The sequence below is a fragment of the Calypte anna genome, chromosome 5A (genome assembly GCF_003957555.1).
Source record: "Calypte anna isolate BGI_N300 chromosome 5A, bCalAnn1_v1.p, whole genome shotgun sequence".
Classification (NCBI taxonomy): Eukaryota; Metazoa; Chordata; class Aves; order Apodiformes; family Trochilidae; genus Calypte; species Calypte anna.
Window position 1 is genome coordinate 7,417,440 of NC_044251.1, and position 24,912 is coordinate 7,442,351.

The 24,912-nt window shown below is 43.4% G+C and overlaps 1 protein-coding gene across 2 annotated transcripts; it reads right to left on the reverse strand.

Annotated features, from left to right (window-relative positions):
* Positions 1–216: 216 nt before the first annotated feature.
* On the reverse strand, positions 217–24,848 carry ALKBH3 (alkB homolog 3, alpha-ketoglutaratedependent dioxygenase). 2 transcript variants are annotated; one of them, XM_030451935.1, is made up of 9 exons: positions 24,747–24,848; positions 22,709–22,821; positions 20,564–20,598; positions 19,496–19,543; positions 18,009–18,112; positions 16,830–16,918; positions 12,305–12,514; positions 2,847–2,945; positions 217–2,321 (listed from the first exon to the last, which is right to left on the reverse strand). In XM_030451935.1, exons 1-9 carry the CDS (start codon positions 24,832–24,834, stop codon positions 2,229–2,231), a joined length of 879 nt encoding a protein of 292 aa, XP_030307795.1. In that variant the 5' UTR covers positions 24,835–24,848; the 3' UTR covers positions 217–2,228. The 2 variants fall into 2 exon arrangements, with proteins under 2 accessions (XP_030307795.1, XP_030307796.1); XM_030451936.1 differs by lacking the exon at positions 19,496–19,543 and having other exon boundaries at positions 1,028–2,321; positions 24,747–24,834.
* Positions 24,849–24,912: the final 64 nt, after the last annotated feature.

Below are 24,912 nucleotides of genomic sequence, written 5' to 3' on the forward strand. Positions count from 1 at the left end.
GGACAATGCCACATTCCTTCTCTCCATCATCAACCAGTTTTGGATAGAGACAGGAGCACAGCTGACACATGAGGGAGTGCAGAATGTAGCAGTCATCACTAACAAAAGGGTACTCCCCCAAGGGACACAAGAATTTTTCAGTTTTATTGTTGGGGAGGAAACCTTAGGTTCTCCCACACCAGTGGAAATAAAGAAATTAAACCACAGTTTGCTAACACTATAAACTGAATCTGAGAAAGCAAGTACAAACTGTTCTTCAACAACAGAATCAGGACCCTACCATCAGTGAAGTGCCAGAATTTGATTTAATTAATTTGAATTTAATTTTCAATTTAATTCCTTGAAGAGCTGCAGTTTCCACAGGCTGAGGTTTGGGTTTAGAAAAGTTTCCAGTCTGGTCCCAACCTCCTCTGTGCTCTTGCAGCTTGACTGCTCTTAACAGAGTGTAAATACATTTAGTTTGTGTGAAGTGTTGCCTTGTTGGGATACCTGGAGAAATGAGCACCTGGTTAAGGAAAAGCTCCCTCAGGACTGCCAAACCTGGGCACAAAGCTCACCCAGAGAAAGGAAAGGTGAAAGTAAGCATTGCCTGCTTCAAAACTCCTTCTCAGGAGATTCTCAGCACAGAGCCTGGGTCTTAGACTCAAATGTAAGGAGTTAACAGTAAATATTCTCCCCAAACCCTATTTTTATACAAACTGGGATGAAAATGAAGACATCATCAGAGAGCAAAGTCAGTTTTCCAATACCATTCATTCATTTCAGAAGAATATAAGCTGTTTCAAAAGCTGTGCAGTGCTTTAGATGGAGAGGCTGCTTCTAGAGCTGTCTGATGCACCAAGAAAATTGTTCTGTCCAATTTCAGAGCACAGGGATTGAAATGGCTCAATAAGACCATCCTTTGGGTCATTAATAACATCAAAACATAGGCCCAATTGAGTATTAATAATGAATTTTAAAGTACAGGAAATGCTGGCTAATTAGAGACAAACATTTTCTAAACAACCCTTTTTTTCTTCCCCTGAAGAGCTTTCTTAATAAAAGCAACCTGTCCCTAGGAATACTTAACCATGCACAGATCCTACCTCAGGCAGAAAGCATCAAAAAGATTAAACCCATGTTTTGATCCAGCACAGGGGATGCCACTTAGCTGCAGGGAGAACTTAAACTAGAGAGGCAGCTCACCTAACTTACCATGCAGACAGCTCACTGGTTCCTACCAACAGGTAGGATCTACTACTCCACTCTACTTGGTGTAACTTTGCAACTGATTTATGTTGTGATTATAATAATTTGGGTCCAAAACTTTAGACCTGTTCTTCTGAGTCCCAAACCTGGCAGCACAAGCTTAATTTGTAGAGATGCTGAAATCACTGGAAGCCACAGCTTCCTACACCAGGAAAAGACATATGAAACCAGGGAGTTTTAATAGCAAATGCTGAAAGTAATGGTTTTCATCTCTTTTCCTGCCTCTGACAGAGAGGTAACAGCTTCAAGCCCATAGGGAGGAATAACTGTTAATGCTGAAGCAATGGGCAGCAATGACCTGGCTGCTAAAGCTCATGGCTAAGGTGTCTCTGTCCCTTGCCTTTATCTGCCTTGGATCCACAGGTTAAAGCCTGACCCCAGAGATGACAGCAGAAGGGCACCTTGACCCTCTGTTTATATGATTCCTTGAATTATTGATTTATTGGAGAAGACTTTGCAACCTAGAAATAAAAAGCAGGCAACTACCCCTTGATGAAATGAGTAATCCTCATACAGTCATCAGCCTCCAGTGCAGCTTTCCCATTTCTGTACAGGCAGTGCACACACTTTCCACAAAGCATTCCACTCTTGTCCTTACTTAGAACATAGACCAACACTTGGGAGAAAAGGGGAGACAAAAGCAGGTACAGAAACCACTGCCCACTGAATCTTTCTGCTCCAGTCTGTACTTAGATGATCTTTCAGGTGCTTTGCCTTCTTTTAGGAATAATCATTTTTTCACACACTTAAAGCCTGTGATTTACCATCATCTAACAGCACAGCATTGTTGAAAACAAAACAGCACTGTTCACCTAACACAGGCAGCTTCTTGTTGTCAACCATCTTCCCAGTATCAGTTCCTTCCCCCTGTCAGAGATCTCACAGAACCTGTGGTCCTGTGAGGCTTCCTTTAAATCTGGAGCACTCTGAGGCTCTGGATCTGCTGTGGGTTTATATCCAACAATGCCCAAAGTGCCTCTTCACTTCTGAAATCCATCAGGTTCTGGATAAATGATCCTAAAGGTCAAGTTTATCCGTGCATCTCTAGAATGATATTCCTTAGGCACTCGATGCTGCAAGTGGCATTATGAAAAAGAAAAGAAAAGAAAACCATGAGTTCATGCATTAAAATACAGGTAATCAATAAAAAAAACTTCATTTCCTGTGATGGTTTTTAGTAACACTTCTAAGCACACAGGTAAGACAAAAAAATCCATGCTCTGGCTGCTCAGGGCCACTGAAAACACAACAATTTCTTTGTGGATTACCGTAAACTTCTTAAATTAAGCTGCAACTTTTTCTTATTCAAAGTTCCTAAAGTGATTTTTGTTCTTGCTGCAGCCTTCACTGCTAAGGTTTAATGTTGGGAACATCTGAGCTGATTCCTATTACATCAACCTAGCACAGCTGAAAGGAAAAAATCCCATTGTTTCTGTGGTGTGCTGGGAAATGCTGAGGCAGAAAGCAGTATTTACTGTGCTGGGAATCAGCTGTGTCACTGGAAGCAGAATTCCTGCACCTTTATGGGAGTGCCTTCTGCATACTCAGAAAACTTCAAGGCAAGTAAAAGCATGTTAATGGTGTCAAGGAATTCCTACCTGCCAGTCCTCCTGGGTAGCTCCTTCCATTATCAGCAGAGTCCCGTGATCAAGTGGAATCCTCAGTTTTTTCACATAAGTGTAATCTCCATTTTCTTCCTAAAAAAAGAGCCATTAGACACTGACAAAGCAGGGATGTGAATTCTGGAGATCAGTCACCAGAGTTGTGAGCAGAGAGGAGGAAAAGAAGCTTGTACAAGATCAAGGAGTCCAACTCCACCTCTCCTGTTTCATCAAGAGTTCAGGAGCTGAGTGATTTAAGGATGAAAGAAGCCACTGGGTCTCACTGCCTGTACAAAACAGGTGAAGCTCAACAAGTTCCTACATCTACTGCAAAGTTCTGGAATAAAGCTGCAAACCTTTTGGAAACATCTTGAAATTCACAGTTCTGCCTGGAGCCATTCTGCACCAGACACCATGAAAAATACACAGCTTTCTCCTGCTCTGAATTTGCCTTGTTTGGTCATCACATCTTGGCACAGTATTATCTGCTAGATGAAGAACTTGCCCTATCCCTCCCAAAAAACCCATCTTTTCCTATACTACCCTGTAAAACACTTTTTCCTAGAACTTTTCTTAAACAAAGCAGACTGGTAAACTAGAAGACAAAAAAATTGCAACCTTCTGGGAAGCCTCCAGATCACATCCACCTCTGTCAAAGCACAAACACCACAATAATAGTGCAGCAGTAACACCACAGCACCAGTCTCACACGTGCCACATCAGTGGGAAAAGCAGCAATTTGCTGCTTTGCAACATCCCTTTCCAGTTTTAAATCCAACTAGTACACTGCTAAGTCAAATTGCTCAGGTCTGGTTTGCCAGCTGTCAGCCATGAGAGCAACCTCATGGAATCACACTGTGCTTGGCAAGTATCTTCCAGAATGCCACATAGAATCATAGAATCATAGAATTGGCTGGGTTGGAAGGGACCTCAGAGATCATCGAGTCCAACCCTTGAACCACCATTGCGGTTGCTAGACTATGGCACTGAGTGCCACATCCAGTCTCTTTTGAAATATCTCCAGGGACGGAGAATCCACTACTTCTCTGGGCAGCCCATTCCAATGCCTGATCACCCCCTCCGTAAAGAAATTCTTTCTAATATCCAACCTAAACCTCCGCTGGCAGAACTTAAGACCATGCCCTCTTGTCTTGCTGAGAGTTGCCTGGGAAAAGAGCCCAACCCCCCCCTGGCTCCAACCTCCTTTCAGGGAGTTGTAGAGAGTGATGAGGTCTCCCCTGAGCCTCCTCTTCTCCAGCCTGAACACCCCCAGCTCCCTCAGCCTCTCTTCGTAGGATCTGTGCTCAAGTCCCTTCACCAGCCTGGTTGCCCTCCTTTGGACCTGCTCCAGGACCTCAATCTCCTTCCTGAGCTGAGGGGCCCAGAACTGGACACAGGACTCAAGCTGTGGCCTCACCAGGGCTGAGTACAGGGGCAGAATCCCTTCCCTGGACCTGCTGGCCACGCTGTTCCTGATCCAGGCCAGGATGCCATTGGCCTTCTTGGCCACCTGGGCACACTGCTGGCTCATGTTCAGCTTCCTGGCAATCCAGACTCCCAGCTCCCTTTCTGCCTGGCTGCTCTCCAACCACTCTGTTCCCAGCCTGGAGTTCCCATTGGGGTTGTTGTGGCCAAAGTGCAGGACCCGGCACTTGGCCGTGTTGAACCTCATCCCATTGGAATCAGCCCAACTCTCCAGTCTGTCCAGGTCCCTCTGCAGAGCCCTCCTGCCTTCTAGCTGATCCACACTCCCCCCCAGCTTAGTGTCGTCTGCGAATTTGCTGATGATGGACTCAATCCCCTCATCTAAATCATCAATGAAGATATTGAACAGAACTGGGCCCAACACTGATCCCTGGGGGACACCACTAGTGACCGGCCGCCATTTTGATGCAGCCCCGTTCAGCACCACTCTCTGGGCCCGGCCCTCCAGCCAGTTCCTAACCCAGCACAGGGTGCTCCTGTCCAAGCTGTGGGCTGACAGCTTTTTCAGGAGGATGCTGTGGGAGACAGTGTCAAAGGCCTTGCTGAAGTCCAGGTAGACCACATCCACAGCCTTCCCCTCATCCACCAGTCGGGTCACCTGATCATAAAAGGAGATCAGGTTGGTCAGACAGGACCTGCCCTTCCTAAACCTGTGCTGGCTGGGTCTGATCCCTCGCCCATCCTGCAGGTGCTGTGTGATTGCACTGAGGATGATCTGTTCCATGACCCTGCCAGGCACTGAGGTCAGGCTGACGGGCCTGTAGTTTCCTGGGTCCTCTTTCTGTCCCTTTTTGTGGATTGGCGTGACATTCGCCAACTTCCAATCATCTGGGATGTCCCCATGGGCAGGTGTTATAATGCTCTCTCTACTCCTTTAATATTTTCTGGGTTTAGCTGCCATCAACAGCTGCATAAAAATTGCTGTAAACTTTGAACAAATTCCATTTAACACCTTAATAACTCCATTAATATTTGCATGTGAATAGAGAGCCAGGATGTCCCCCAAATACAGCTTATGTGTATGGTATTGTATATGGCAGGATATGGCTTGCCTTTTAGAGATTTCTATTGCAGACTTTGCAAGCTGGGTAAGAAAAGTGGAAAGCAACTCTGAAATGAGGAATTCAGGGAAGTTTCAGAGAGGAAATTACATGCAAAATACAGGGGTTATTTAAGAGGAAGAGGGAGTAAGAAAAATATTTTAATGAGTGTTGAAAGGGAGGGGACTCAAGAGGTCTTAAAAGAAAGCTTGAAAGTATAAAGTGGATAATGAACAACTGTCCCCCAAAGGGTGTTTCAGGATCTCAGTCTCTACATTGTACTGACTGGATGCACGTAGCAAACAGATAGCTCGAATATGTATTTGTTATTGTATCTATTATATATATTATTATATCTATTATATCTGTTGTCTCTACAAGCCGAGATACTGTTTGTTTTGGGTTTTTTTTTTCCCAATGAAATGACCAAACCAGTTCTTTGTTCTTAAAAGAAAAGCCAGAAATACGCAATTACTAGAAAGAGATGAGAAAAAATAATTAGGCAGGAATTCTAAATTCTAAAGCATGACTGTACTGCAGTAAGGGACCTTACATCTTAGACAGCTGCTGAGCAAATGCTTCAGATTTTTTATTTTTTAATTAACTGGGCAGTATCTTCTTGTCCAGTTTCTTATATGTCTGGCAGACTCCTAAAATCACACTTGCTGAGTGTTTAGGAGGAGTCAATGCTCAATTATTTCAGACCCAGCTGTGGGCAGCAATTACTTCAGACTCAATAAAACCTGTTATTACCAGAGTGGCATTTGTCACTTTTGTCCCGTAAAATAAAATTGTACTTAAAAGAAAAAAAAAAAAAAGATCTGAGAGGTCACAACTTATGTCACTTGTCACAAAAACAGCTCACAAAGAAGCTGGAAAGAGCACAGGACAACTGAGATTTGGAAAATGGGGCTATCACAGGAAGATTTAACCCAGATTGAGGTGCAGTTAAAGTCACTTCACGGGAACAAAAGTCCCAGGTTGCAGAGACAGAAACAAAATTACAAGACCTCCAGGACTCAGCTGTATCTTGAATTATGCAGGGAAACTAAGAGGGCTCTGCAGATACAGGACAGCTAGAAGAAAGCATTAAAGGGTTATCAAAAGGGAGATACAGTCTTTTGGGAGCCATTAATAAGACCCAGAGCTCTCACCCAACACTTTTTACTGGTTTTACAAGAATGAATTTCCTTGAAGCTTAATTCTGCAGTGGCCCAACCTGAGGCACAGTTGTCTCTATAATTATAACTTCATGGCTTGCTGAAAAGCTCTAAATAGTGTATGGAAACATGCATGCAGAAAGAAAGCTGCAAAGCCTTTCAAAATGGAAAAGTAGTGATGGCAAAAATGTCTTCCTAAACTTCAGAGAAAACAAGGAAAAAAGTTTAAAAATAGCTATTATGAACATCACTGCTGATGAAAAGCAGAGAAATACCATTGTGTGGCTGTTTCCTATTTCACAGGATTACATCATTTCATTCTGTGGATGGACAACTGTGGATTTATTTTTATCTCTTGCTCATCTTGATTAAAAAGGAATTCTGCTAAGATAAATTATTTAGGAGAAAATACCCTCCTGGCTTAGAAATATCAGTATGTAAATGCAGCAGTTACTCTCTCTCTTAAGTGGGACATCTCAGAGTTTAAGTTTACTGAGAAGAAGTGATTTTTTTACATTAATTGGTTTAGTAGAGCTGCTGAAATCAGACAAAAAGTCATGACTAACACTATCCACCCAGTCTCACCTCACAACTTTAATCTTCAGATGGTGTCAGATACACAGGAAGCTCATCTGAGTTGCACAGGTCAAGAAGTTTGTAAAGGAAATTTATTCTTGACATCTAAAAAGCTTTTTAAAAATCCTGCTAGCAAACATGAAAAGAAATTTATGGGGTAACTTCCATATGGTCACTTCATAATTCTATACATACATTACAAAAACACCTACTTCCAAGAACAGGTCTAGCAAAGCAGCTGTTCTGCATCTCTCATAATCTTCGTTGCACATCTAATGCAGTCCAGGCTTTACACTATCCAAGTATGCTGGCTGAACTTTTTTTAGCCTTAATTCCAGTAACTGGAATAAGGGGGGAAAGCTCAGCATGAGCTGATGGAAAGCTGGGAATATAAAATCTGTACATACCCTGAGACTCCAATCAAGGTTCTCAAAATGGTATTAAAATCAAAAAGGGAAGGAAAAGAAAGTATCTGCTATAGATCTATATAAATCACCTAAGTCTGCTTCTAAAGTCTCAGTCAAATTTACTAAGTAGTAGGAAATGGATTCTGGGTCTGGGTAGTATGGAAGCACCTTATAATAGAAGGAAAAATAAACACCCTGTAAAAGAATGTGTAAGTAATAAGGCAGCTATACATGAAAATGATGCAAAATTCTTCTCAGAGTCTAAAGTCAGCAGCTCTCATGGGGTGTGCTGGCTTCCAATTTTCTGCTTTACCTATTACCAACAGAACTATCCTTACAAAACTTCCAATTTCTTCTTTTTCTTCCATACTCCTTGTACCCCTCCCTTTTCCAGTTTACTCCTCTACCATCAGCTGTGAGACACCCTCCTCCAACACAAAGTGGCCTCATCTACCAATACTTCTGATTTTTACCTGTGTATTGTGACTCTCTCTGACAAAGCAGCTCTTCATGAATTCTGTAAGAATGAGGATCAGTCCTATTGCCCTCTCCTCACATCACCTGCTTGCCCATCTACCTGGGACTATCTTCAAAGTCCCCCAATCTTTCTGCAGCTGACCTAGCAGACTAAAGTGCTTCCATCTTCTCTTCTCCTTGGCTACTGCTGCTCAAGTCCTGCCAGGACTGGTGGGCAACACTCCTGCCCCAAAGCCTCCATCCTGCCAGTCTGAAAGTTCACTCCTCATCCTGATCCAGCCCCAGTTTCTCCTGTGTTCCCCATGGTCCCACGTTCTCCTTCCATGAGTTCTGCCAGGACACGAAGCAGTATTTTTCTCCTGTTTTCAAAAGTACTGGGAGAGCTTTACCTCCTGCTAGAACAGCATCTCCACAACAGCAGGGCTGTGTTTCAGTGTTTCCTTTGCAAGACAGACTCATCTGAAGGCTGATTCTGAGAACACAACAAACATCCTGCTGTTACCTAACAGACACGTGCAGCTCCATCCCTTCCCCAGCATCCATCAGTTTCCTTGGTTACAGATAGAAGCAGAGCAACCTTACAAGCTGGCTTCCCAGCTCCTTCCACATCCCAAACTTCTGATACAGAGCAGCCCATGGGATCATTAAGGACATGGGATCATTAGGGATGGGATCATTAAGGACATGGGATCATTAAAGACATTTAAGTATCACCCTTCATCCAAACGTTTCACACTCAGCTTCCAGAAAATCCTCCTCAGGTAACCTGGCACTGCCTCTCTGGGTTGAGCATTTGTTAAGTAAAAATGGTGGTGAAACTCTGATCAGAAAGACCCATCTAACAACACAGTGAAATCATCTCTTCTAGAGGAGGATGAGGAGGTCATGTAGGAGAGCATAAGGGGCCCTGAGGCTCTGTGGGGAAGAGGAGGTCGTGACAGTGGAGACAGTAATGTTGTGGGCAAGCAGGAGAGGACTTGTTGACTAAACCAATGGGTTGTGTGTCAATTGTGTGTGAATCACAGCTCTAAAGCAAAGGTTTGTCTCTGGGTTTCAAGTGTAGGCAGGAGCTACAAGGACTGGAGGGAACAAGGAGGCAAGAAAAAGTTCAAGTAATTCACTGGAACTAGAAGGAAAAAAATAAAAGAATACAGATCACTTCACTGTACACTTTGAATTACCAAGTAGTCATCCAGAAAGTCCCAGAAACCATTTAAAGCAAAGACAAAATATCAGCTACAACTGCACAGCTGGATCAAATCAACAGAAAAGTCAGTATTTAGAAGAAAGAATGCTGAAAAACTCCAACAGGTAAAGCAAAGCAATTCCTGGAATCATATTAATTTCTATTCCAAGTCTTTAATGTCAGTGGGGAATTTACTCCTGAAATGCACTTGGAGCTTTTTTACATACACTGGGCTGAAATCTAAGTAAGAATTATTTCTACTTAACCACAAGGGATGTTTGTTGATGCAGATTTAAACAGGCTATCCATGTACTTACACTGCTTTACTCTGTTAGATGATAAACACTTACTCATCCAGTGCAGTCTTCACCAAGAGCAAAAACAGAGAAATTAATTTTTCCTTCCTCTTAACCTAGAAAAATCTTCAGGAAAAAACAAACCAAACAAAATTACCTGCAACTAAATAAATTTTTTTTTGCCCTCCATTTTTGCCATGGAAAAATTCAGAGAAAGGGTAAAAAGATTTCCTTTTGTGGCACTTTCAGAGTGGCCTATCTGAATGTCACCAAATTCCTTCCAGAGAAACACCAAAATTCACACAAACATGCACAAATAACCCCCAAACCCACCAGCATTACTGGTGTTTTTTGCAGCTAGAAAAACAGGATGCTTTTCTCCAATAAATCCATCCACATTTCAAGATATAACATGGAAAATATTTGTACAGATGTAAACTGCAGTCTCTGAAGGCTCTGACCTAACATTCTTCAACAAACTGCAAGATGTTACCTGATTTGGGGCACACACTGGTTTGTACCCAGAATATGATCACATACACCAACTACTTTGGTTGGTTTTTTTTTCCTAGTACTGCTTACCCACAGTGAGCTTCTACACCACAGTATTTCTCACCTTCTATCTTCATTCCACTTTTCCTCTCAGCATACTTAAAAAAACACAAGAAAAAAAAGGCAAGAAAAGGCCTTTGAAACTCTATAATCTGAAATACTAGAATGCTGGCCCTCAAAGAGGTTTAATTTTGGGAGGAAGAGGATTTGCTTTCTCTTCCCTTCCTCAGTAAAGCCTAACTCTGGAAAACCTGATGCTGGCAGATGAAAACCTACAGCCTGAGCTGACTGTTAGAACCTGAGTCCTTTTTTCCTAACTACATTCCTCTTCCTGTTCCTGGCTTTTGAACCAAACATCAAATATCTACCACCAGCTTTAACTTTCCTTCCTAGAAGAGAGAATGCTACATGACAACAGAGTATGAAAATTGCTCCTTTGGTAGTACAGCCTGAAAGGTTGTAATTTCCATCAGAGCCTCTTGTAACTCCCACTTGGCAGAGCATCTAGTGGCATAGGATGCATTCAGAAAATTGCAGGCTTTGGGAACGTGCAAAGAATCTGTCATGTGTGCCATATAATTAAGTGTGAGTTCCCTCAAGCACAGGATGCAGTTAAGAGCAACTTGATTCAGAGATCACCCTGCACGTGGAGATCACACCTCAGGAACAGGGATGTCTCACTTGGAAGAGGAATACACTGCCTGGGTAAGAAGATTTGGCTACTGAGAAGTATCAGGTCAGAGGCACTGAAGGAAAAAACCAAACCTGAGGAGAGCTTGAGGGATACATCTATAGATAATCACACGTCTCAGGATGAGAAGGGAAGAAATGGTGCAGTTCAGATGAAGGAAGGGCACAGACTGAACTCCCCCCTTTGCTCATCGTGGGTGTCTTTTCAAAAAGCAGAACAAAAATACCTCCTGGTCAAGAGCTGGGTTTGATTTTTAAGAGGGAAGCTGCAAAGTCTAAATTGAATTCCAAATGCCTTTGATTTTGATCCACTGAAGAGGAACATGTGCACTTCTAGAAATCAATCCAAGCAGCATTTAGGTTCCCAGAGGAATGAACTTTCCAGATGACATTTTGTTATCATCACAAAGATATTTACTCATATTATGACCACTGATATAATGCACTGATACATGATCTCATGCTCAGGGACCAGGAGTAAGATCAGTTTGGACAAGAAAGAATTTACAAATTAGAGAACTGGTGAAAAAGACAATTTCTTTTTTTTTTTTCTGGTTCAAGTTCTGATCTTTGCTGTTCATGACTAGGTGAGTCAAGGTGATTCCTGATGGGCAGATTTCAGTGTATCAGCATATAGTTTTGTATCAGGGTGATAATCACCACCCAGCTTTGCCATCTTCATTACTTAACCAGAATAAATAGCAGCATCAGCAAACTTCTTCCCAAAGTTCTGAAACACTACACATGCAGAAAAGGAGTCTAAACAGGATACCCTAAAATGAGGCCTGGTGTTCTCAATACAGAATATGTCTGTGTGGAGGAATGCCTGATTCCTGTGCTTGGATAAATATAAACTGCAAAATCTAAGTTGAGTTGTAAACATAACATCCCCAAGGACAGTGTTTTACCTAGAAAGAGTATTAACTGCTGAATCATTAACTTCTGAAAGGATGCTCCATACATTTCCTTATCAAAGTAAAGATGTTTAGTCTGTGAATGTGAGATGTGAGAGTTTGGTGTTTCATAGAAAAGAAATTTGCTCCTTCCCTCTGCTCATTGTCCCTCACTCTGAACATGCAAAACTCAGGACTGGACTTATAGGCTGGACTTGAGAGGTCTTTTCCAGCCTCAATAACTCTGTGAAGTCAAAGTGCTGGCATTATTAAGGCCATTTTTACTTAGAGGAGCAGGCAGGGCTACTCTTCATCCCACAGACACTATGCTTTATGCAATGCTTGCCTCAGTTTAAGAAAATGACATCAACTCTTTGGGTGTTTAAACAGAGAAAGTCCCCTTCCACCAACACTGATTTAATTTTAAATAATGGGAAAGGTCTTTTTTTGGGCAGAAGAGTGGCTGGGCTGCAATTTCACTGCTACACACAGCCAGTCCTAGTCCCAAGCTCAAGATGTGGTATTTCCATGTGGTATTTCTTGATCCCTATGCTTATTCCACAGAATATTCCACAAGCTGTGCTTTCACTAACTATTACTAAATGCTTTTAGTAACAATGTTCTCTACACAGAAGGAAAATAAAGAACACCTTAGCAGCTAAAGGACTCTCTCCACCTGACGTGGATACTCACAGGGGAGGGTTTCTTCCTCATTTCAAAGGTCCGGGTGGCACCAAAGCTGAGGGAAGCAATGAGAGGGTTTGTCCCCAGGGCTGGCTCATCGTCACTGTGCCAGTCCACGCTGTCCTTCTCGTTTCGGTAGAGGTTGCAGAGGAGGGAATTGAAGGTGTGGCCGGAGAACTCCTCAATGCGCTCCTTCAGCACGGTCAGCAGAGGGGGCCACTGCAGCCAGGGACAGCAGGAGGAGGGGACATGGAATGGAGGCAGACGCAGAGAGGGGAAGGAGTGAAAAACAAAATGTACTGCACTTCAATCACGATAAACAGGAAATCAAACAAATCACCTTAGACTGGAAATCGAACAAATCACCTTAAACAGGAAATCAAAGAGCAATTATGTTTTAAGTATCTTAATAAAGGCAAAAAGCATGCAACTTCTCCCATGCATACCCTGTTTTTTTTTTAACCTGGCCAAGTGTGGAGAAGTTTAAAACAGGGGTCTGGTAACATCTGACTGACCTGGGCATTGCTGGTGGGCACAGTGTGATAATCAGTGACATGTCCTACAGCTTTGGACACAGACAGAAAGACAACTGTTGGCCTCACACTGTCACAGTGTGTCCCCACTCTTAAAACAGTCTCTTAAGCCCAGCTCATCACTTCCTGGGGTTTTGACTTCTTCAGCTTTCAGGAGGTTCAAGGTGAGCTCAGAGCAACCTTCCAATATCTGAAGGGGCTACAAGAAAGCTGGGGGAGGGCTTTGGACACGGGGGGGGTAGGGAGAGGAGAAGGGGAAATGGTTTCCAAGTGGGAGAGGGGAGATGGAGGTTGGAGATGAGGAAGAAATTCTTTGGGGTGAGGGTGGTGGAGTCTCCATCCCTGGAGGCATTGAAAAGGCATTTGGAGCTGGTCCTTAAGGCCATGGGTTAGGAGTTGGCTGTGGTGTTGGTGCAAGGTTGGGCTGGAGGAGCTTGGAGGTCTCTTCCAAGCTCAGCATTCTGTGCTGAGCCCCTGTGCCAGGTTTGCCAGGGAAGCTGTGGCTGCCCCATCCCTGGCAGTGTCTCAGGTCAGATTGGATGGGGCTTGGAGCAACCTGGGCTGGTGGGAGGTGTCCCTGCCCATGGAAAGGGGTTGGAATTGGATGAGAATTGAGATCCCTTCCAACCCAAACGAGTCTGGGATTCTATGATGTGATGACATTGTAACTTTTCAGTGGTTCACAAAACTCCTGTCACAGGCCCTGAATGTCATCCTTCCCCTTGGTAACATCTTGCTGAGCCCATAGCCCAGGGCAGCTCTTCACTTTTTATTACAACTCAGTCCAGTGAATCATGATCTAATGTTACAAACTTACATCACGACTTTCATCTCTCAGAGTGCTTTTAAGTACTACATGAGTATATTTAAAAAAACAACAAACCAAAGCAACCAAAAAGCCAAAGCAATGTAGGGCAGAATAGCTGCCCATTACATAAGCAGAAACATAGATCAAGAGAGGACAAAGAACTGATTCCACATGTCCCAGTGCATCCCTGGCAGAAGCAACAGAGAGCAGGAATTATTACCTAGTATTCACCAAACAAGTCTGCACCCCCTTTTTTCCATGCTTCCTCATCTTCAAAGGGTTTTTAACCAATGGGTTCTACTGCAGGAGCCTCAACATCCCATATTCTCTGTCTGAATCATAGAATGGCTCAGGCTGGAAATGACCTTCAAAGTTCAGCCTTGTCCTAACCCTATTACCCTATTCCTGATGACCCCAAAATTAGGGGTATTTCTACCTAAATCACCCCCTCAATGACATTTCAGGCCCAGGAGAGTGGTGGAGTCCCCATCCCTGGAGGCACTGAAAAGGCATTTGGAGCTGGTTCTTAAGGCCATGGGTTAGGAGTTGGCTGGGGTGTTGGTGCAAGGTTGGGCTGGATGAGCTTGGAGGTCTCTTCCAACCTCAACATTCTGTGATTCTGTGACTACAAGTCATAGGAATAATTAATTATAGCTAAACAGAGCTTGCAGCTATGTGACATGCAGGGGAAACAGCACTACCCAAAAAAAAAGCTCTAGGGTGTCATCAGGCTGCCTGGACAGGCAGTATGTGCAGAACATAATATAATGACAGCAGAGCACAACCAGAATTACTGAAAGCACTTTTCAGTGACCAAAGAGGATTAGATTCCTTCAATTCCTATCTCAAAAGTATTTAAATGTTACCAGATGGTGAATTTTACAGTTCAGTGAAAACCCCACTACAAACCTGCAGCAGTGGAAGCAGTTTTGCTGAAACATTACTGTGCCTTCAGCTACATCACTGCTTACGAAAAGACCTAAAGACCAAGTATTTAACACCAAAATTCACTGAGGCACAAACACTGGATTACACTTAGCAGTGCTGCAACCACATTCAGTCTTAACCAACCAACCAAGGAGTAGCACAGAGCTAATTACTCCTCCAGATCAAGCATTCAAAGCAAGTCATTGGCTTTGGCCAAGCTGTGCACTAAATTACATTTCATTTGGGGTATTTTTGTGAGACCAACCCTATTTTACATGGAATGACTGGGCTCTTTACACCATACACTGCTGCTTCTACAGGAACTCCTGCCTACAAAGCTGAGTGAAATATTCCAGTGCAGTCCACTCATCTCAATTTCTGCTGGACTTTGTCTCTGTTAAAATAAGAATTACTCAGGGATAAAAGACAGGATCAGCACATGTGACCAGTTTCAGTGCTCTACCTCTTGGATGAGGCAAACTGGCCCAAAGAGAGCTAACTCTAAACTTGTTGCATGAAACCATCAATTCAGGGTCCACAGGCTCTGCCCAGCCTCTGAGCAGCAGCAGTTTCCACAACAGCTGATTCTGAACTGGATTTAAATTATTAATGTACAGAAGACTGATTCTGGAGGGGCACTTCCAATCTTTAGAGCAGCCCAGCTTCTAGAAAAATCCCTTCAAAGCAAACATTCCAAAAATAAGTACCAAACCTAAAATACCCATTTTCTCCCCATAAATTCCATAGGTTATGGAATTTCTGTACTACAGGTTTTTCTGGACTGCAAAATCTTCACAACTCATGTTGTTAAATAACACCTTTACACTTTTCTCAATCTGAGTGTTCCTTGGAGGCACTCATTCACATATTGACAGGAACCAGCAGTGTGCCCAGGTGGCCAAGAAGGCCAATGGCATCCTGGCCTGGATCAGGAACAGCGTGGCCAGCAGGTCCAGGGAAGGGATTCTGCCCCTGTACTCAGCCCTGGTGAGGCCACAGCTTGAGTCCTGTGTCCAGTTCTGGGCCCCTCAGCTCAGGAAGGAGATTGAGGTGCTGGAGCGGGTCCAAAGGGGGCAACCAGGCTGGTGAAGGGACTCGAGCACAGATCCTATGAGGAGAGGCTGAGGGAGCTGGGGGTGTTCAGGCTGGAGAAGAGGAGGCTCAGGGGAGACCTCATCGCTCTCTACAACTCCCTGAAAGGAGGTTGGAGCCAGGGGGGGGTTGGGCTCTTTTCCCAGGCAACTCTCAGCAAGACAAGAGGGCACGGTCTCAAGTTGTGCCAGGGGAGGTTTAGGTTGGATATTAGAAAGAATTTCTTTACGGAGAGAGTGATCCAGCATTGGAATGTGCTGCCCAGGGAAGTAGTGGATTCTCCATCCCTGGAGATATTTCAAAAGAGACTGGATGTGGCACTCAGTGCCATGGTCTAGTAACTGCAGCAGTAATGGATCAAGGGTTGGACTTGATGATCTCTGAGGTCCCTTCCAACCCAGTCGATTCTATGATTCCTGCTTTGGTAGCAGTTATGGGACTTGGGGCATTTCTCTCTCCTGCTATCCAGCCTTCAAAAGTCACAATTTATGGTTCAGAACACTGCAGCCCACTGCCATGGATATTTCAAACAAAGCAATGCTGAGAAGCAGGCCAATGGGACAGCAGAAAGTAAGCCAGAGAGAGACAGTGACCATGAACAAAACAGCAGTGAGTCACTCAGCTTTTAACCCTTCCAAGAGAATGCGGAAAATTCCATCATGCAGCCTGGAGCTGGTGAGTAAGCAGGTCGTGTGTGTGAATTTCATGGCACTCACAAAATTCTCATTTAAAATTCTCATTTAAGTGCCTAAAATCTCATTTAAGAAGTGCTCAGTTTCTGAAAGTAACTAACTCAGTAACTGTTGCATCTTCATACAACTAAAAACTCAGTATGACAAAGTACACTACAATCTCCAGTATGGATACCTAGAGTAACCCACACAGAACACTTGAGGAGTTTTGTCCAAAGCTACAGTGATCCAAAAGCAGACTTCTCAAGTTGTTTTTTTTTGCCAATATTTAACAATTAAATCATGCTCCTCTCAATCTACTCATAGTGCTTGTTTTATGGAGCTGCACACATTCTGCTAGAATCTGTTGCTGAACACAAATGAAATGCTGGTAGATACTCTAAATAAAAATAGAGGAATAGAGTTGTTGGGGGTTTTTTTTTGTGTCTCAATCTCTGCAAAAGATTTCTGATAATAAAAGAAATCTGCAAACATATACATACATTTGGGTTTGGCTGCATTGTTATCCTGGAGTAGGTGTAAGGAAGTTCCCCATACCAGGAGGTAAGCCTTGGTTCCTCAAAAGAGACTTCTAAAACAAAAAAAAAAGAGGAAAACTTTCTCAGTCGCCTTATCAAAGGACTTGAAAAGGGAAAGATGATGCAACCCTGCCAAGAAACTTAATGAAAGCACAGTGCACTCACCTAAAATTAAAAAGCAGCCCCTTAAACTCTTCAGCCTTTCATACTGAACTCAAGTGAAGGAATGAGATTATTTAAAAGCAAGACTGCCTCTGTAAGAGGAATTACCCTGCCAAAATCTTGGAACCCCATCAATTGACTCATCCCTATGCCAGACAGGGTAGGGACTGGACAATTTAATGACAGGAAAATGAAGCTGAAATGTTATTTATAATTCTGGCTTGGTTTATATTCTCCCAGTGCCCAATACACTGACATAAGTTGCAAGATGCAGCCTCTGGGAAGCAAAAAAGGCTGCAGCATCAGTGGGGCATTACAAGAGCAGAAAATACCAGGCTGGAGAAGTAGTTTTGTTAAATATGCCCATGCTCTGGGGTGTCATACAAACATCAAATTAAAAGTACTTTCAACTTGTGAAAAGACTTATCTAGTAGCTATTTCTCCTCCTTGACAGGCAACATTCTCCATTATGCTGTACCTTTACTGCAAGCTAAAACACACATGCTGAAGATATTTTCCAGTTCTGCCCAGTAACTACTCCAGTACTACTCCTGACTGAAGAGGAAGTTAGAAAGAACAGATGCCCCTTAATGAACAAATCCAGAATAGCACTTACTGCATACTGGAACTAATAAAGCCAAGGGAAAAGCCACAAGCTTTGCTGAGATTTGGAAGTGAGAGAAGCAAAAAACATATTCCTGGTGGCAGAAACCTCAAAGAACACCATTTCTGCAGCATCACTGGGAGACATTATGTTAAGAAAGGGAATTTTATTTTGCAGAGCTCTCATTAGTATGATGGACATGTTAGGGAGACTGAAAAATCAGCAGCAGGACTCTTCAGATATACATCCAAAACCTGGAAGGAAACATGTGAAGCAGTGGTAATATGTATAATGAAAAGCAGTGATAAATTATGAAAGGATTTTGGTATGGAAGGGACCTGAGAATGACCTGAAAAGTTGGTCTACGCAGCCCTTACCCTGCCTGATGTGAGTTCTCTGCCCCCAAGGTATGTCTTGAAGGAGTTGTTCAAACATCCAGTCTGCTTGTTCTGAGTCAATAAAGCCAGGAACCAAATGAATCCTAAGCAAGAAAAAGATACAGATGGAAGGAATATAAACTTTTATATATGCTGTGACAAAATATTCTGATTTTCAGGATTACCAAAGGAGGTATGACTGAAAATGCATCAGAGCAAAAGTCAAAACCCAGCATCGTATTCCTGAGCACAGGAATATCCTATTCCTTTATATCCTATTCCTGAGCACAGGAATATCCTATTCCTTTATATCCTATTCCTGAGCACAGCCAAAAGCAGGTGTGAAGGGAAGGACAGAAGGCAGCAGGAGCTGCTGATAAATCTTCCCCCTATAAAACACCAAAATATCAGACAAGTCCTACAACCAGGCATATAATGTGTGAAAAATGGCATCTTTCTGATTGTTATTAACTTCCCATCTGACAAATTAGACAGCCCTGATTATGGTCTAACAATCAACATAATAATTGCCTTTCATTCACCATCTCCATGCCACTTCCATAGCCCTTTATCACCACTCCCATCCTACCCTCTCTTTTCAAAGCACAAGAACCCCAGAGCACTTAACCTCTCTTATTTTTTACATTTTCCTAGGTACATTTTATATTTTTATTATACTAACAGGAGCATTCAAAACTTCCAGTCACTGTAGTGAGCTGCAAAATAGGAATGCTGTTCACAAGAGGTCTCTCTCATGAGTATTAAATGCTCCAAAGACATCACAAGAAGATTATATATAAAGGTACTAAAAGAGATGTAAATAAATAAAACTTTCTAGAAATGTGTATATTCCAGCAACACATTATGGAAACAAACCCTAGAAAGCAAGAGAGTAATCCAGGTGTTGTGTATCTTTTCTCTTTCCAGCTGGTCAAAATTTTTACTTTTCAGATTGGTCTGAAACTTCATTTGCATTTTAGAAGAAACCAAGCTGAAAGTTTTGAAACAAACACACACAACATTGACATTTTTTACACTATTAATAACACCTATCAAATTCAGAAGGAAATACTTAATACTGATATTGCAGCTAAGACAGCAAGACAAAACAAAATGCATTTGCAGGTTTTCTTCTGAAGTGTCCTGAAGCAAAAATAATTAAGGTAGAGCATACACCCAAAATGGCAAACTCTCAACTTACCAAAGCTGCCCCAGGCCAAATGCTTTTATTAGATTTATTTTAACCAATTTATAGCTAAAAGTTTTTTGGCAGCTCTTAACTATACAACACAGACATCACCTACTTGCAGGGTGATACTACTCCAAATTTCAAGTGTCTGTGCTACCTGAGATTCAAAATATTTCCAGAAGATAAGCAGGAAGGGCACCTGCTGGAGTTAAAGCACTCCAGAGAGAGAGCAGACTCCAGGAAGCTGAGTGTCACCATGTCATTCTGCAGTAGCACACACTGAGTTTCATCCCCTTACCTAGAAATGCCACTGGGTTCTTCACTGAGCTCATACACACCAGGCTTGCTGAGGATGCAGAAGGGAAAGAGCTATCAGATGGACAAACAACAAGAAATTATCTTACACTGGGCAGCAGGGACCAGAATTACTGTAAGCCTGGCCTAGGGAAGGTTTTCTTTAAAAAAAGCAAAAAAAAAAAAAACGAAGATGGGGAAAAAATTATGTTGTGGAGACAGACAGAGGTCAGGGTAAGGCAGCCAGGGGTGCTACAGAAGCAAATGATTTTGTGTGCACCATCATTTCACCAAAGGCTCAGAGTTTGAGGCCTCTAGGATTAAATAAATGAGGGATGTCTCAAGGAATCTACAGGAGACAACCACTCCAGGCTGCATGTCCAGCCACCCTGAGAAAGAAAATTCTACCAAACTGAAGCAAACTTTATTTTCAAAATCTGTAACTTCACCATATGTCACCACAGCCTGTCACAGACAGAGTTATTCTGAGAAGATCCCCATTTCAACACCCAGCTACAGGACACAAATACCCAGATTCACTGTGACACACACTAGCAACCACTTTGCCAAACCTTTAAAGGCAAAGCTGCTTGAGTTGCCACCCCAGTTATATTCCAGGATAACAACAGGTCATTTCCAGCATGGTTTACACAGGGCCTGTCCTAAGAAAATGCATATTGCTAACCAAAGGGAACATATTTGCTGATCCAGAATGTCCAACTGTTCCTCCTTCCTGGCTCATACAGCTACACCAAAGCTACAATAATTGGTTACCACAGGCTGGCACTCTCCTGATTAGAAAATCAGTTCATTATAGAGCTGAACTCAGTTCAGTATAGAATCATAGAATGGTTTGGTTGGAAGGGACCTTAAAGATCATGTAAGTTCCCACTCCCCTGCCTGGGCAGGGACTGGTACAGAAGGGCCAAAAGGCCACATTGAAATTTGTCCTGAAATTTCTCACAAGGGTCTGGCAGTTGGTGGTGGAAAAAAAGGAACTCTTTTTTTTTCCCAAATAATCAAGAAGATAGAAAAACCACACAAAGAACAGTTATGCCAGCAGTTTACTCACTCTATTGTGTCTGTCTCAGGAACTCTACGCTCCACCTGCAAGGTGACAAGAGGACAACACGTGGTCAGGATGAGGCATTTCAGTACCTGCCATGCTCTACAGAACTAATTGCAATGTGCAGTGACTCCATGGCAGTGAGAAAACCACAAAACATACCTCTGGACAACCAGTAAGCAGTCACAACCCACACACACACTCTCCAAGCCCCCAAAACCCTCAAATGCTGACAGTTTTTAACATCAGCTGCTCCCTAAAGGACATGAATTTCTAAAGTGTTTGGATTATTACAATACCTGCTATTTACCTGCAACCAGAAAGATTCTTATTATTTCTTTTTATTATTATTATTTTATTTATTATATAATTAATATATTATATTATATACAATATAAAATATTGTATAATTAATAAATATTAATATAATATAATTATTATATTATTATTTCTTATTATTTCTTATTATTATTTCCATTTGGATGGAAAAATCTACAAGGGGGATGAACAAATGTGTCCTGGTTTGGGCCAGGATAAAGGTGATTTTCTGTCCTCTACTTTTGCTTTTAGCTAAGTCTCTTGGAAGTAGTTGCACTTGCTGAAATTAACAGCAAGTTTCTCAGTCAGTGTGTGCTCCTAGGACTGATAACACTCAATGTTTATAGTTACTGCTAGAGACTGGTGTGCAGAGCCAAGGGCACTGCTCAGCCCTGAGGAACATTTTACCCTCCAGGAGGAAGAAAGAGGTCCCACCTGCAGCCTCCTTTGGGGAGGAACAGACAAGAGAGATGCCAGAACTGACCAAACAGAGTATTCCATCCCATACACCTCATACTCAGGATAAATTTGAGGCATCACAGGGGCCAAGCCAGATTTCTTGCTTCCAGTTTCCAGCTGCCTGCCCTTCCTGCCTTTCCTGCTTCCCTTCCTTCACCCGGCATCCTGGAAGGATTCCATCCGTTCCTCTGCCTGTGCTCCTGATCCGTGCCAGCCCATATCTGTGTGTTCCTGCCTCCTGATCCCGACTGCTCCTGACTCCAGGATTCCAGCCTGGACTTTCCCAGGGCTGCCCTGCAGCCTCGGTGGTGACGTGAGAGTTACTGGGGGAAAAGGGGGGAGGAATGTGGTATCCATTTTCCTGTATATTTGTATATATTTAGTAATTTTTCCTATTTATCATTACTGTTTCACTAAAGTTGTGTAGTTTAGTTTCCAACCCATCAGTCTCTCTCCCTTATTCTCTCTCCTTTCTTTATCAAGGAGGAGAGAGAGATTAACAGAGAGCATCTGTCATTTGGTTTAATTACTGGGCCAGTGTTAAACTTTGACAAAATGCCAGGCCAGAGAGTGAGCACAACACAAGACAAACCAGACACAGGAGGAGCAAACAAACCAGTTAGCCTTCTGCAGAGCTTCAGATTTTTTTTTCTTCCAACAAACCCCAAAACACAGTAGTTTAATTCAGCCTGGTCGACCCTGTATTATCATTCTGGTTGTCTCAGGGACTTGTGTTTCTTTTCTCTGAGCTCAGCAGAGTGCTGAGGTACAAGGAGGAACCAATTTGAGCAAAAAAGGTCAAAATATAGCATTATATAGATACCAGGGCTCTACCACAGAGATAAAAGAATCTTCCCAGACTATCTCAAATCAGTCCAAGGCAAGAACAGAGGCTTTCAAACACTTCTAGCTTAGAAAGGAGTGTTAAAGATTTTTTTTTCCCCTGAGAAAAGAATTGCCTTCCCCCTGTAGAGAGTGAAATACCCTCCATTTGCTGACAGTACATAAAGCAAAGTCCATCAAACAGATCCCATGCTCTTCCCCTCTAACTAAGACACATATCCCAGCTGAGGGAAAAAAGAAAGGTGAAATCATGCTGAGGGCACTGCATCATTCTGAATGTTCAGGAAATCATGTTATTTTGGCTTTCTGGAAAGAGTTATAATGAACAAATAATGAATACTTCAGGTCTGAAGCTAAAAAGACAGACTGCCAGACATACAATGCAGCTGCAAACTGCTCAGTAAAACACCAAAGTTCAGCTTAGCTGAGTTTTTAGTTTGTTTTTAAGCATAAAAATATAACCTCAAAGTCTGAAAATCTTTATAATTTAAATAAAAAATGTGATTCTGCTGGTTACAGTGTAACTTTTACCTCTGGTGGCTTTTCAAAGACAAACTGCTTTTGAGGGTGCTGTTCATCCTTCCTCATCCATGCTGGTCTGGTGCCTCCAGGAGCAAGGCTGCTGGACACTGGTGCCTTAGATGCTAGTGGAAAGAGGAAAAAAAAGCTAAATAATAAACCAAAACATGAAATAGAATTTCACTGTAAAAAAAAAAAAATCCAGTTTGGAAGAACTTATGGAATAATTTTCCCATAAGTTTCCATAAGCTCCATTTGGCAGAGACTCCAGGGAACAGCCAAACCTACAGTGTATGGGAGTTAAAACTGCACAAAACTGGATTTTTTTAAAAGATTTCTTTAAAAGATCTGTTATTCATAGGCAAACAAAAATGAACACATCCTTTTATCAGGAAGGATGACATCTGGAACCTTTCAATCCTACCACAAATGCATGGCAGCAGAAATTTTCCCAAGCAGTTAAACTGCTTCCCTCTGCATTAATTTATTTAATAGAAAATAAGCATTTCTGTTAGAAAAAAATATTTCTATTAAAACAACATTTTGAAACTAGAGAAAAAGTATAGATGAGCAACTCAAGCATTCCACTACATAAGTTTTATTTACACATGCAAACAGGCTTAAACATGGGCCTGAAACTAAAAAAAAAATTTAAAACTTCACTTTGCATAATTCTAAAGATGGGGGAAAATAATTTTGAGAGATCCCTTAGGAACAGGAGAAATTAAGTGCATCTATGACAGACAATTTGCAGGCTTCATACACAAGTCCAAGTAGTTGGCTAATTTTTTTTCAGGGTTAAAAAAACCCCGGCTTGGCTAGGACACTGAGCCTGCAGAGAAATGGGGGCTTTCCTGGGCACAGGAACTGGAAATAGTTAATAGGATGGAGTCCAGTTGGAAGTCTGCTTCCAGTGGAGTCCCTCAAGGATCAGTACTGGGACCAGTCCTACTCAATATATTTACTGGTGGCCTGGATGAGGGCATGGAGGGGACTGTCAGGGAGTTTGGGAGCAATGTCTGACAGCCCAGGAGGCTGTGCTGCCATCCAGAGGGACCTGGACAGGCTGGAGAGTTGGGCAGGGAAAAAGGGAATGAATGACACCAAGTGGAGAGTCTGAAATATGGGAAAGAAAAACCCCAGGGAGCAGGACAGGGGGGGACTGAGCTGTGGGAGAGCAGCCCAGGGGAAAGGGCCCTGGGGGTGCTGGTGGATGGGAGGGTGACCATGAGCCAACAATGTGTCCTGATGGCCAAGAAGCCCCATGGCAGCTGGGATGCATCAGGAGGGGGTGGTCAGGAGGTCAGGAGAGGTTCTCCTGCCCCTCTGCTCTGTCCTGGGGAGGCCACATCTGGAATCTTGTGTCCAGCTGTGGGCCCCTCAGTTCCAGCAGGACAGGGAACTGCTGGAGAGAGCCCAGCACAGAGGCACCAAGGTGATGGAGGAGTGGAACAGCTCCTGGGGAGGAAAGGCTGAGGGAGCTGGGAGCTTGGAGAAGAGGAGACTGAGGGGTGAGCTCAGCAATGGGGATAAATATGGAAAGGAGAGAGCCAGGAGGATGGAGCCAAACTGCTGGTTTAGTAATTACCTTATGGGGTTGGTCAAAGGTTGGACTGGATGATCTTGGAGATCTCTCCCAGCCTAAAACATTCTGTGATTCCCAGGGATGCCCAGTGACAGGACAAGGGGCAATGGGTATAAACTGGAGCATGGGAGGTTCCATATAAATCTTAGGAAGAATTTTTTCAGGGTGAGGGTGAGGGAGCCCTGGCCCAGGCTGCCCAGGGAGGTGGTGGAGTCTCCTTCTCTGGAGACATTCAGACCCCACCTGGATGTGTTCTGTGGGACTGCTGGAGGTGACCCTGCTCTGGCAGGGGGGTTGGACCCCAGGAGCTTTCCAGGTCCCTTCCAACCTCTCAATTTCTGCCATTTTATGTCCAGCGCTCGCCTCTTACGGAACAGCCCCGACGCGACCCGGCCAAGCCCACACCCGGGCAGCCCAGGCCCGGCCCCTGACCACCACAACCCGGGACTCACCGCCTCTCCTTACCTGCCTGCTGGGTCTTTCCGTGATGCCGTCCCGCCGGGCTGCCGGCCCAGCCGCCCTGCACCCGGGCCCGCTGCCTCCGCTCCGCCATTCCCCCGCCTCCCCTGCTCCCAACCACCGACCGCATCCGCCCGTGACGGGAGTTCCGCTCCGCCGCGGAGCCTGACGG

Excerpts from the sequence above, each read along its gene's own strand:
- ALKBH3 (XM_030451935.1), bottom strand. The coding sequence starts at position 24,834 with ATGGCGGAGCGGAGGCAGCGGGCCCGGGTGCAGGGCGGCTGGGCCGGC. Across the intron at positions 18,113-19,495 it reads GAACCCAGTGGCATTTCTAG|GATTCATTTGGTTCCTGGCT; the intron begins GTAAGGGGATGA and ends TTTCTTGCTTAG. Across the intron at positions 2,322-2,846 it reads CTACCCAGGAGGACTGGCAG|CATCGAGTGCCTAAGGAATA; the intron begins GTAGGAATTCCT and ends TGCCACTTGCAG.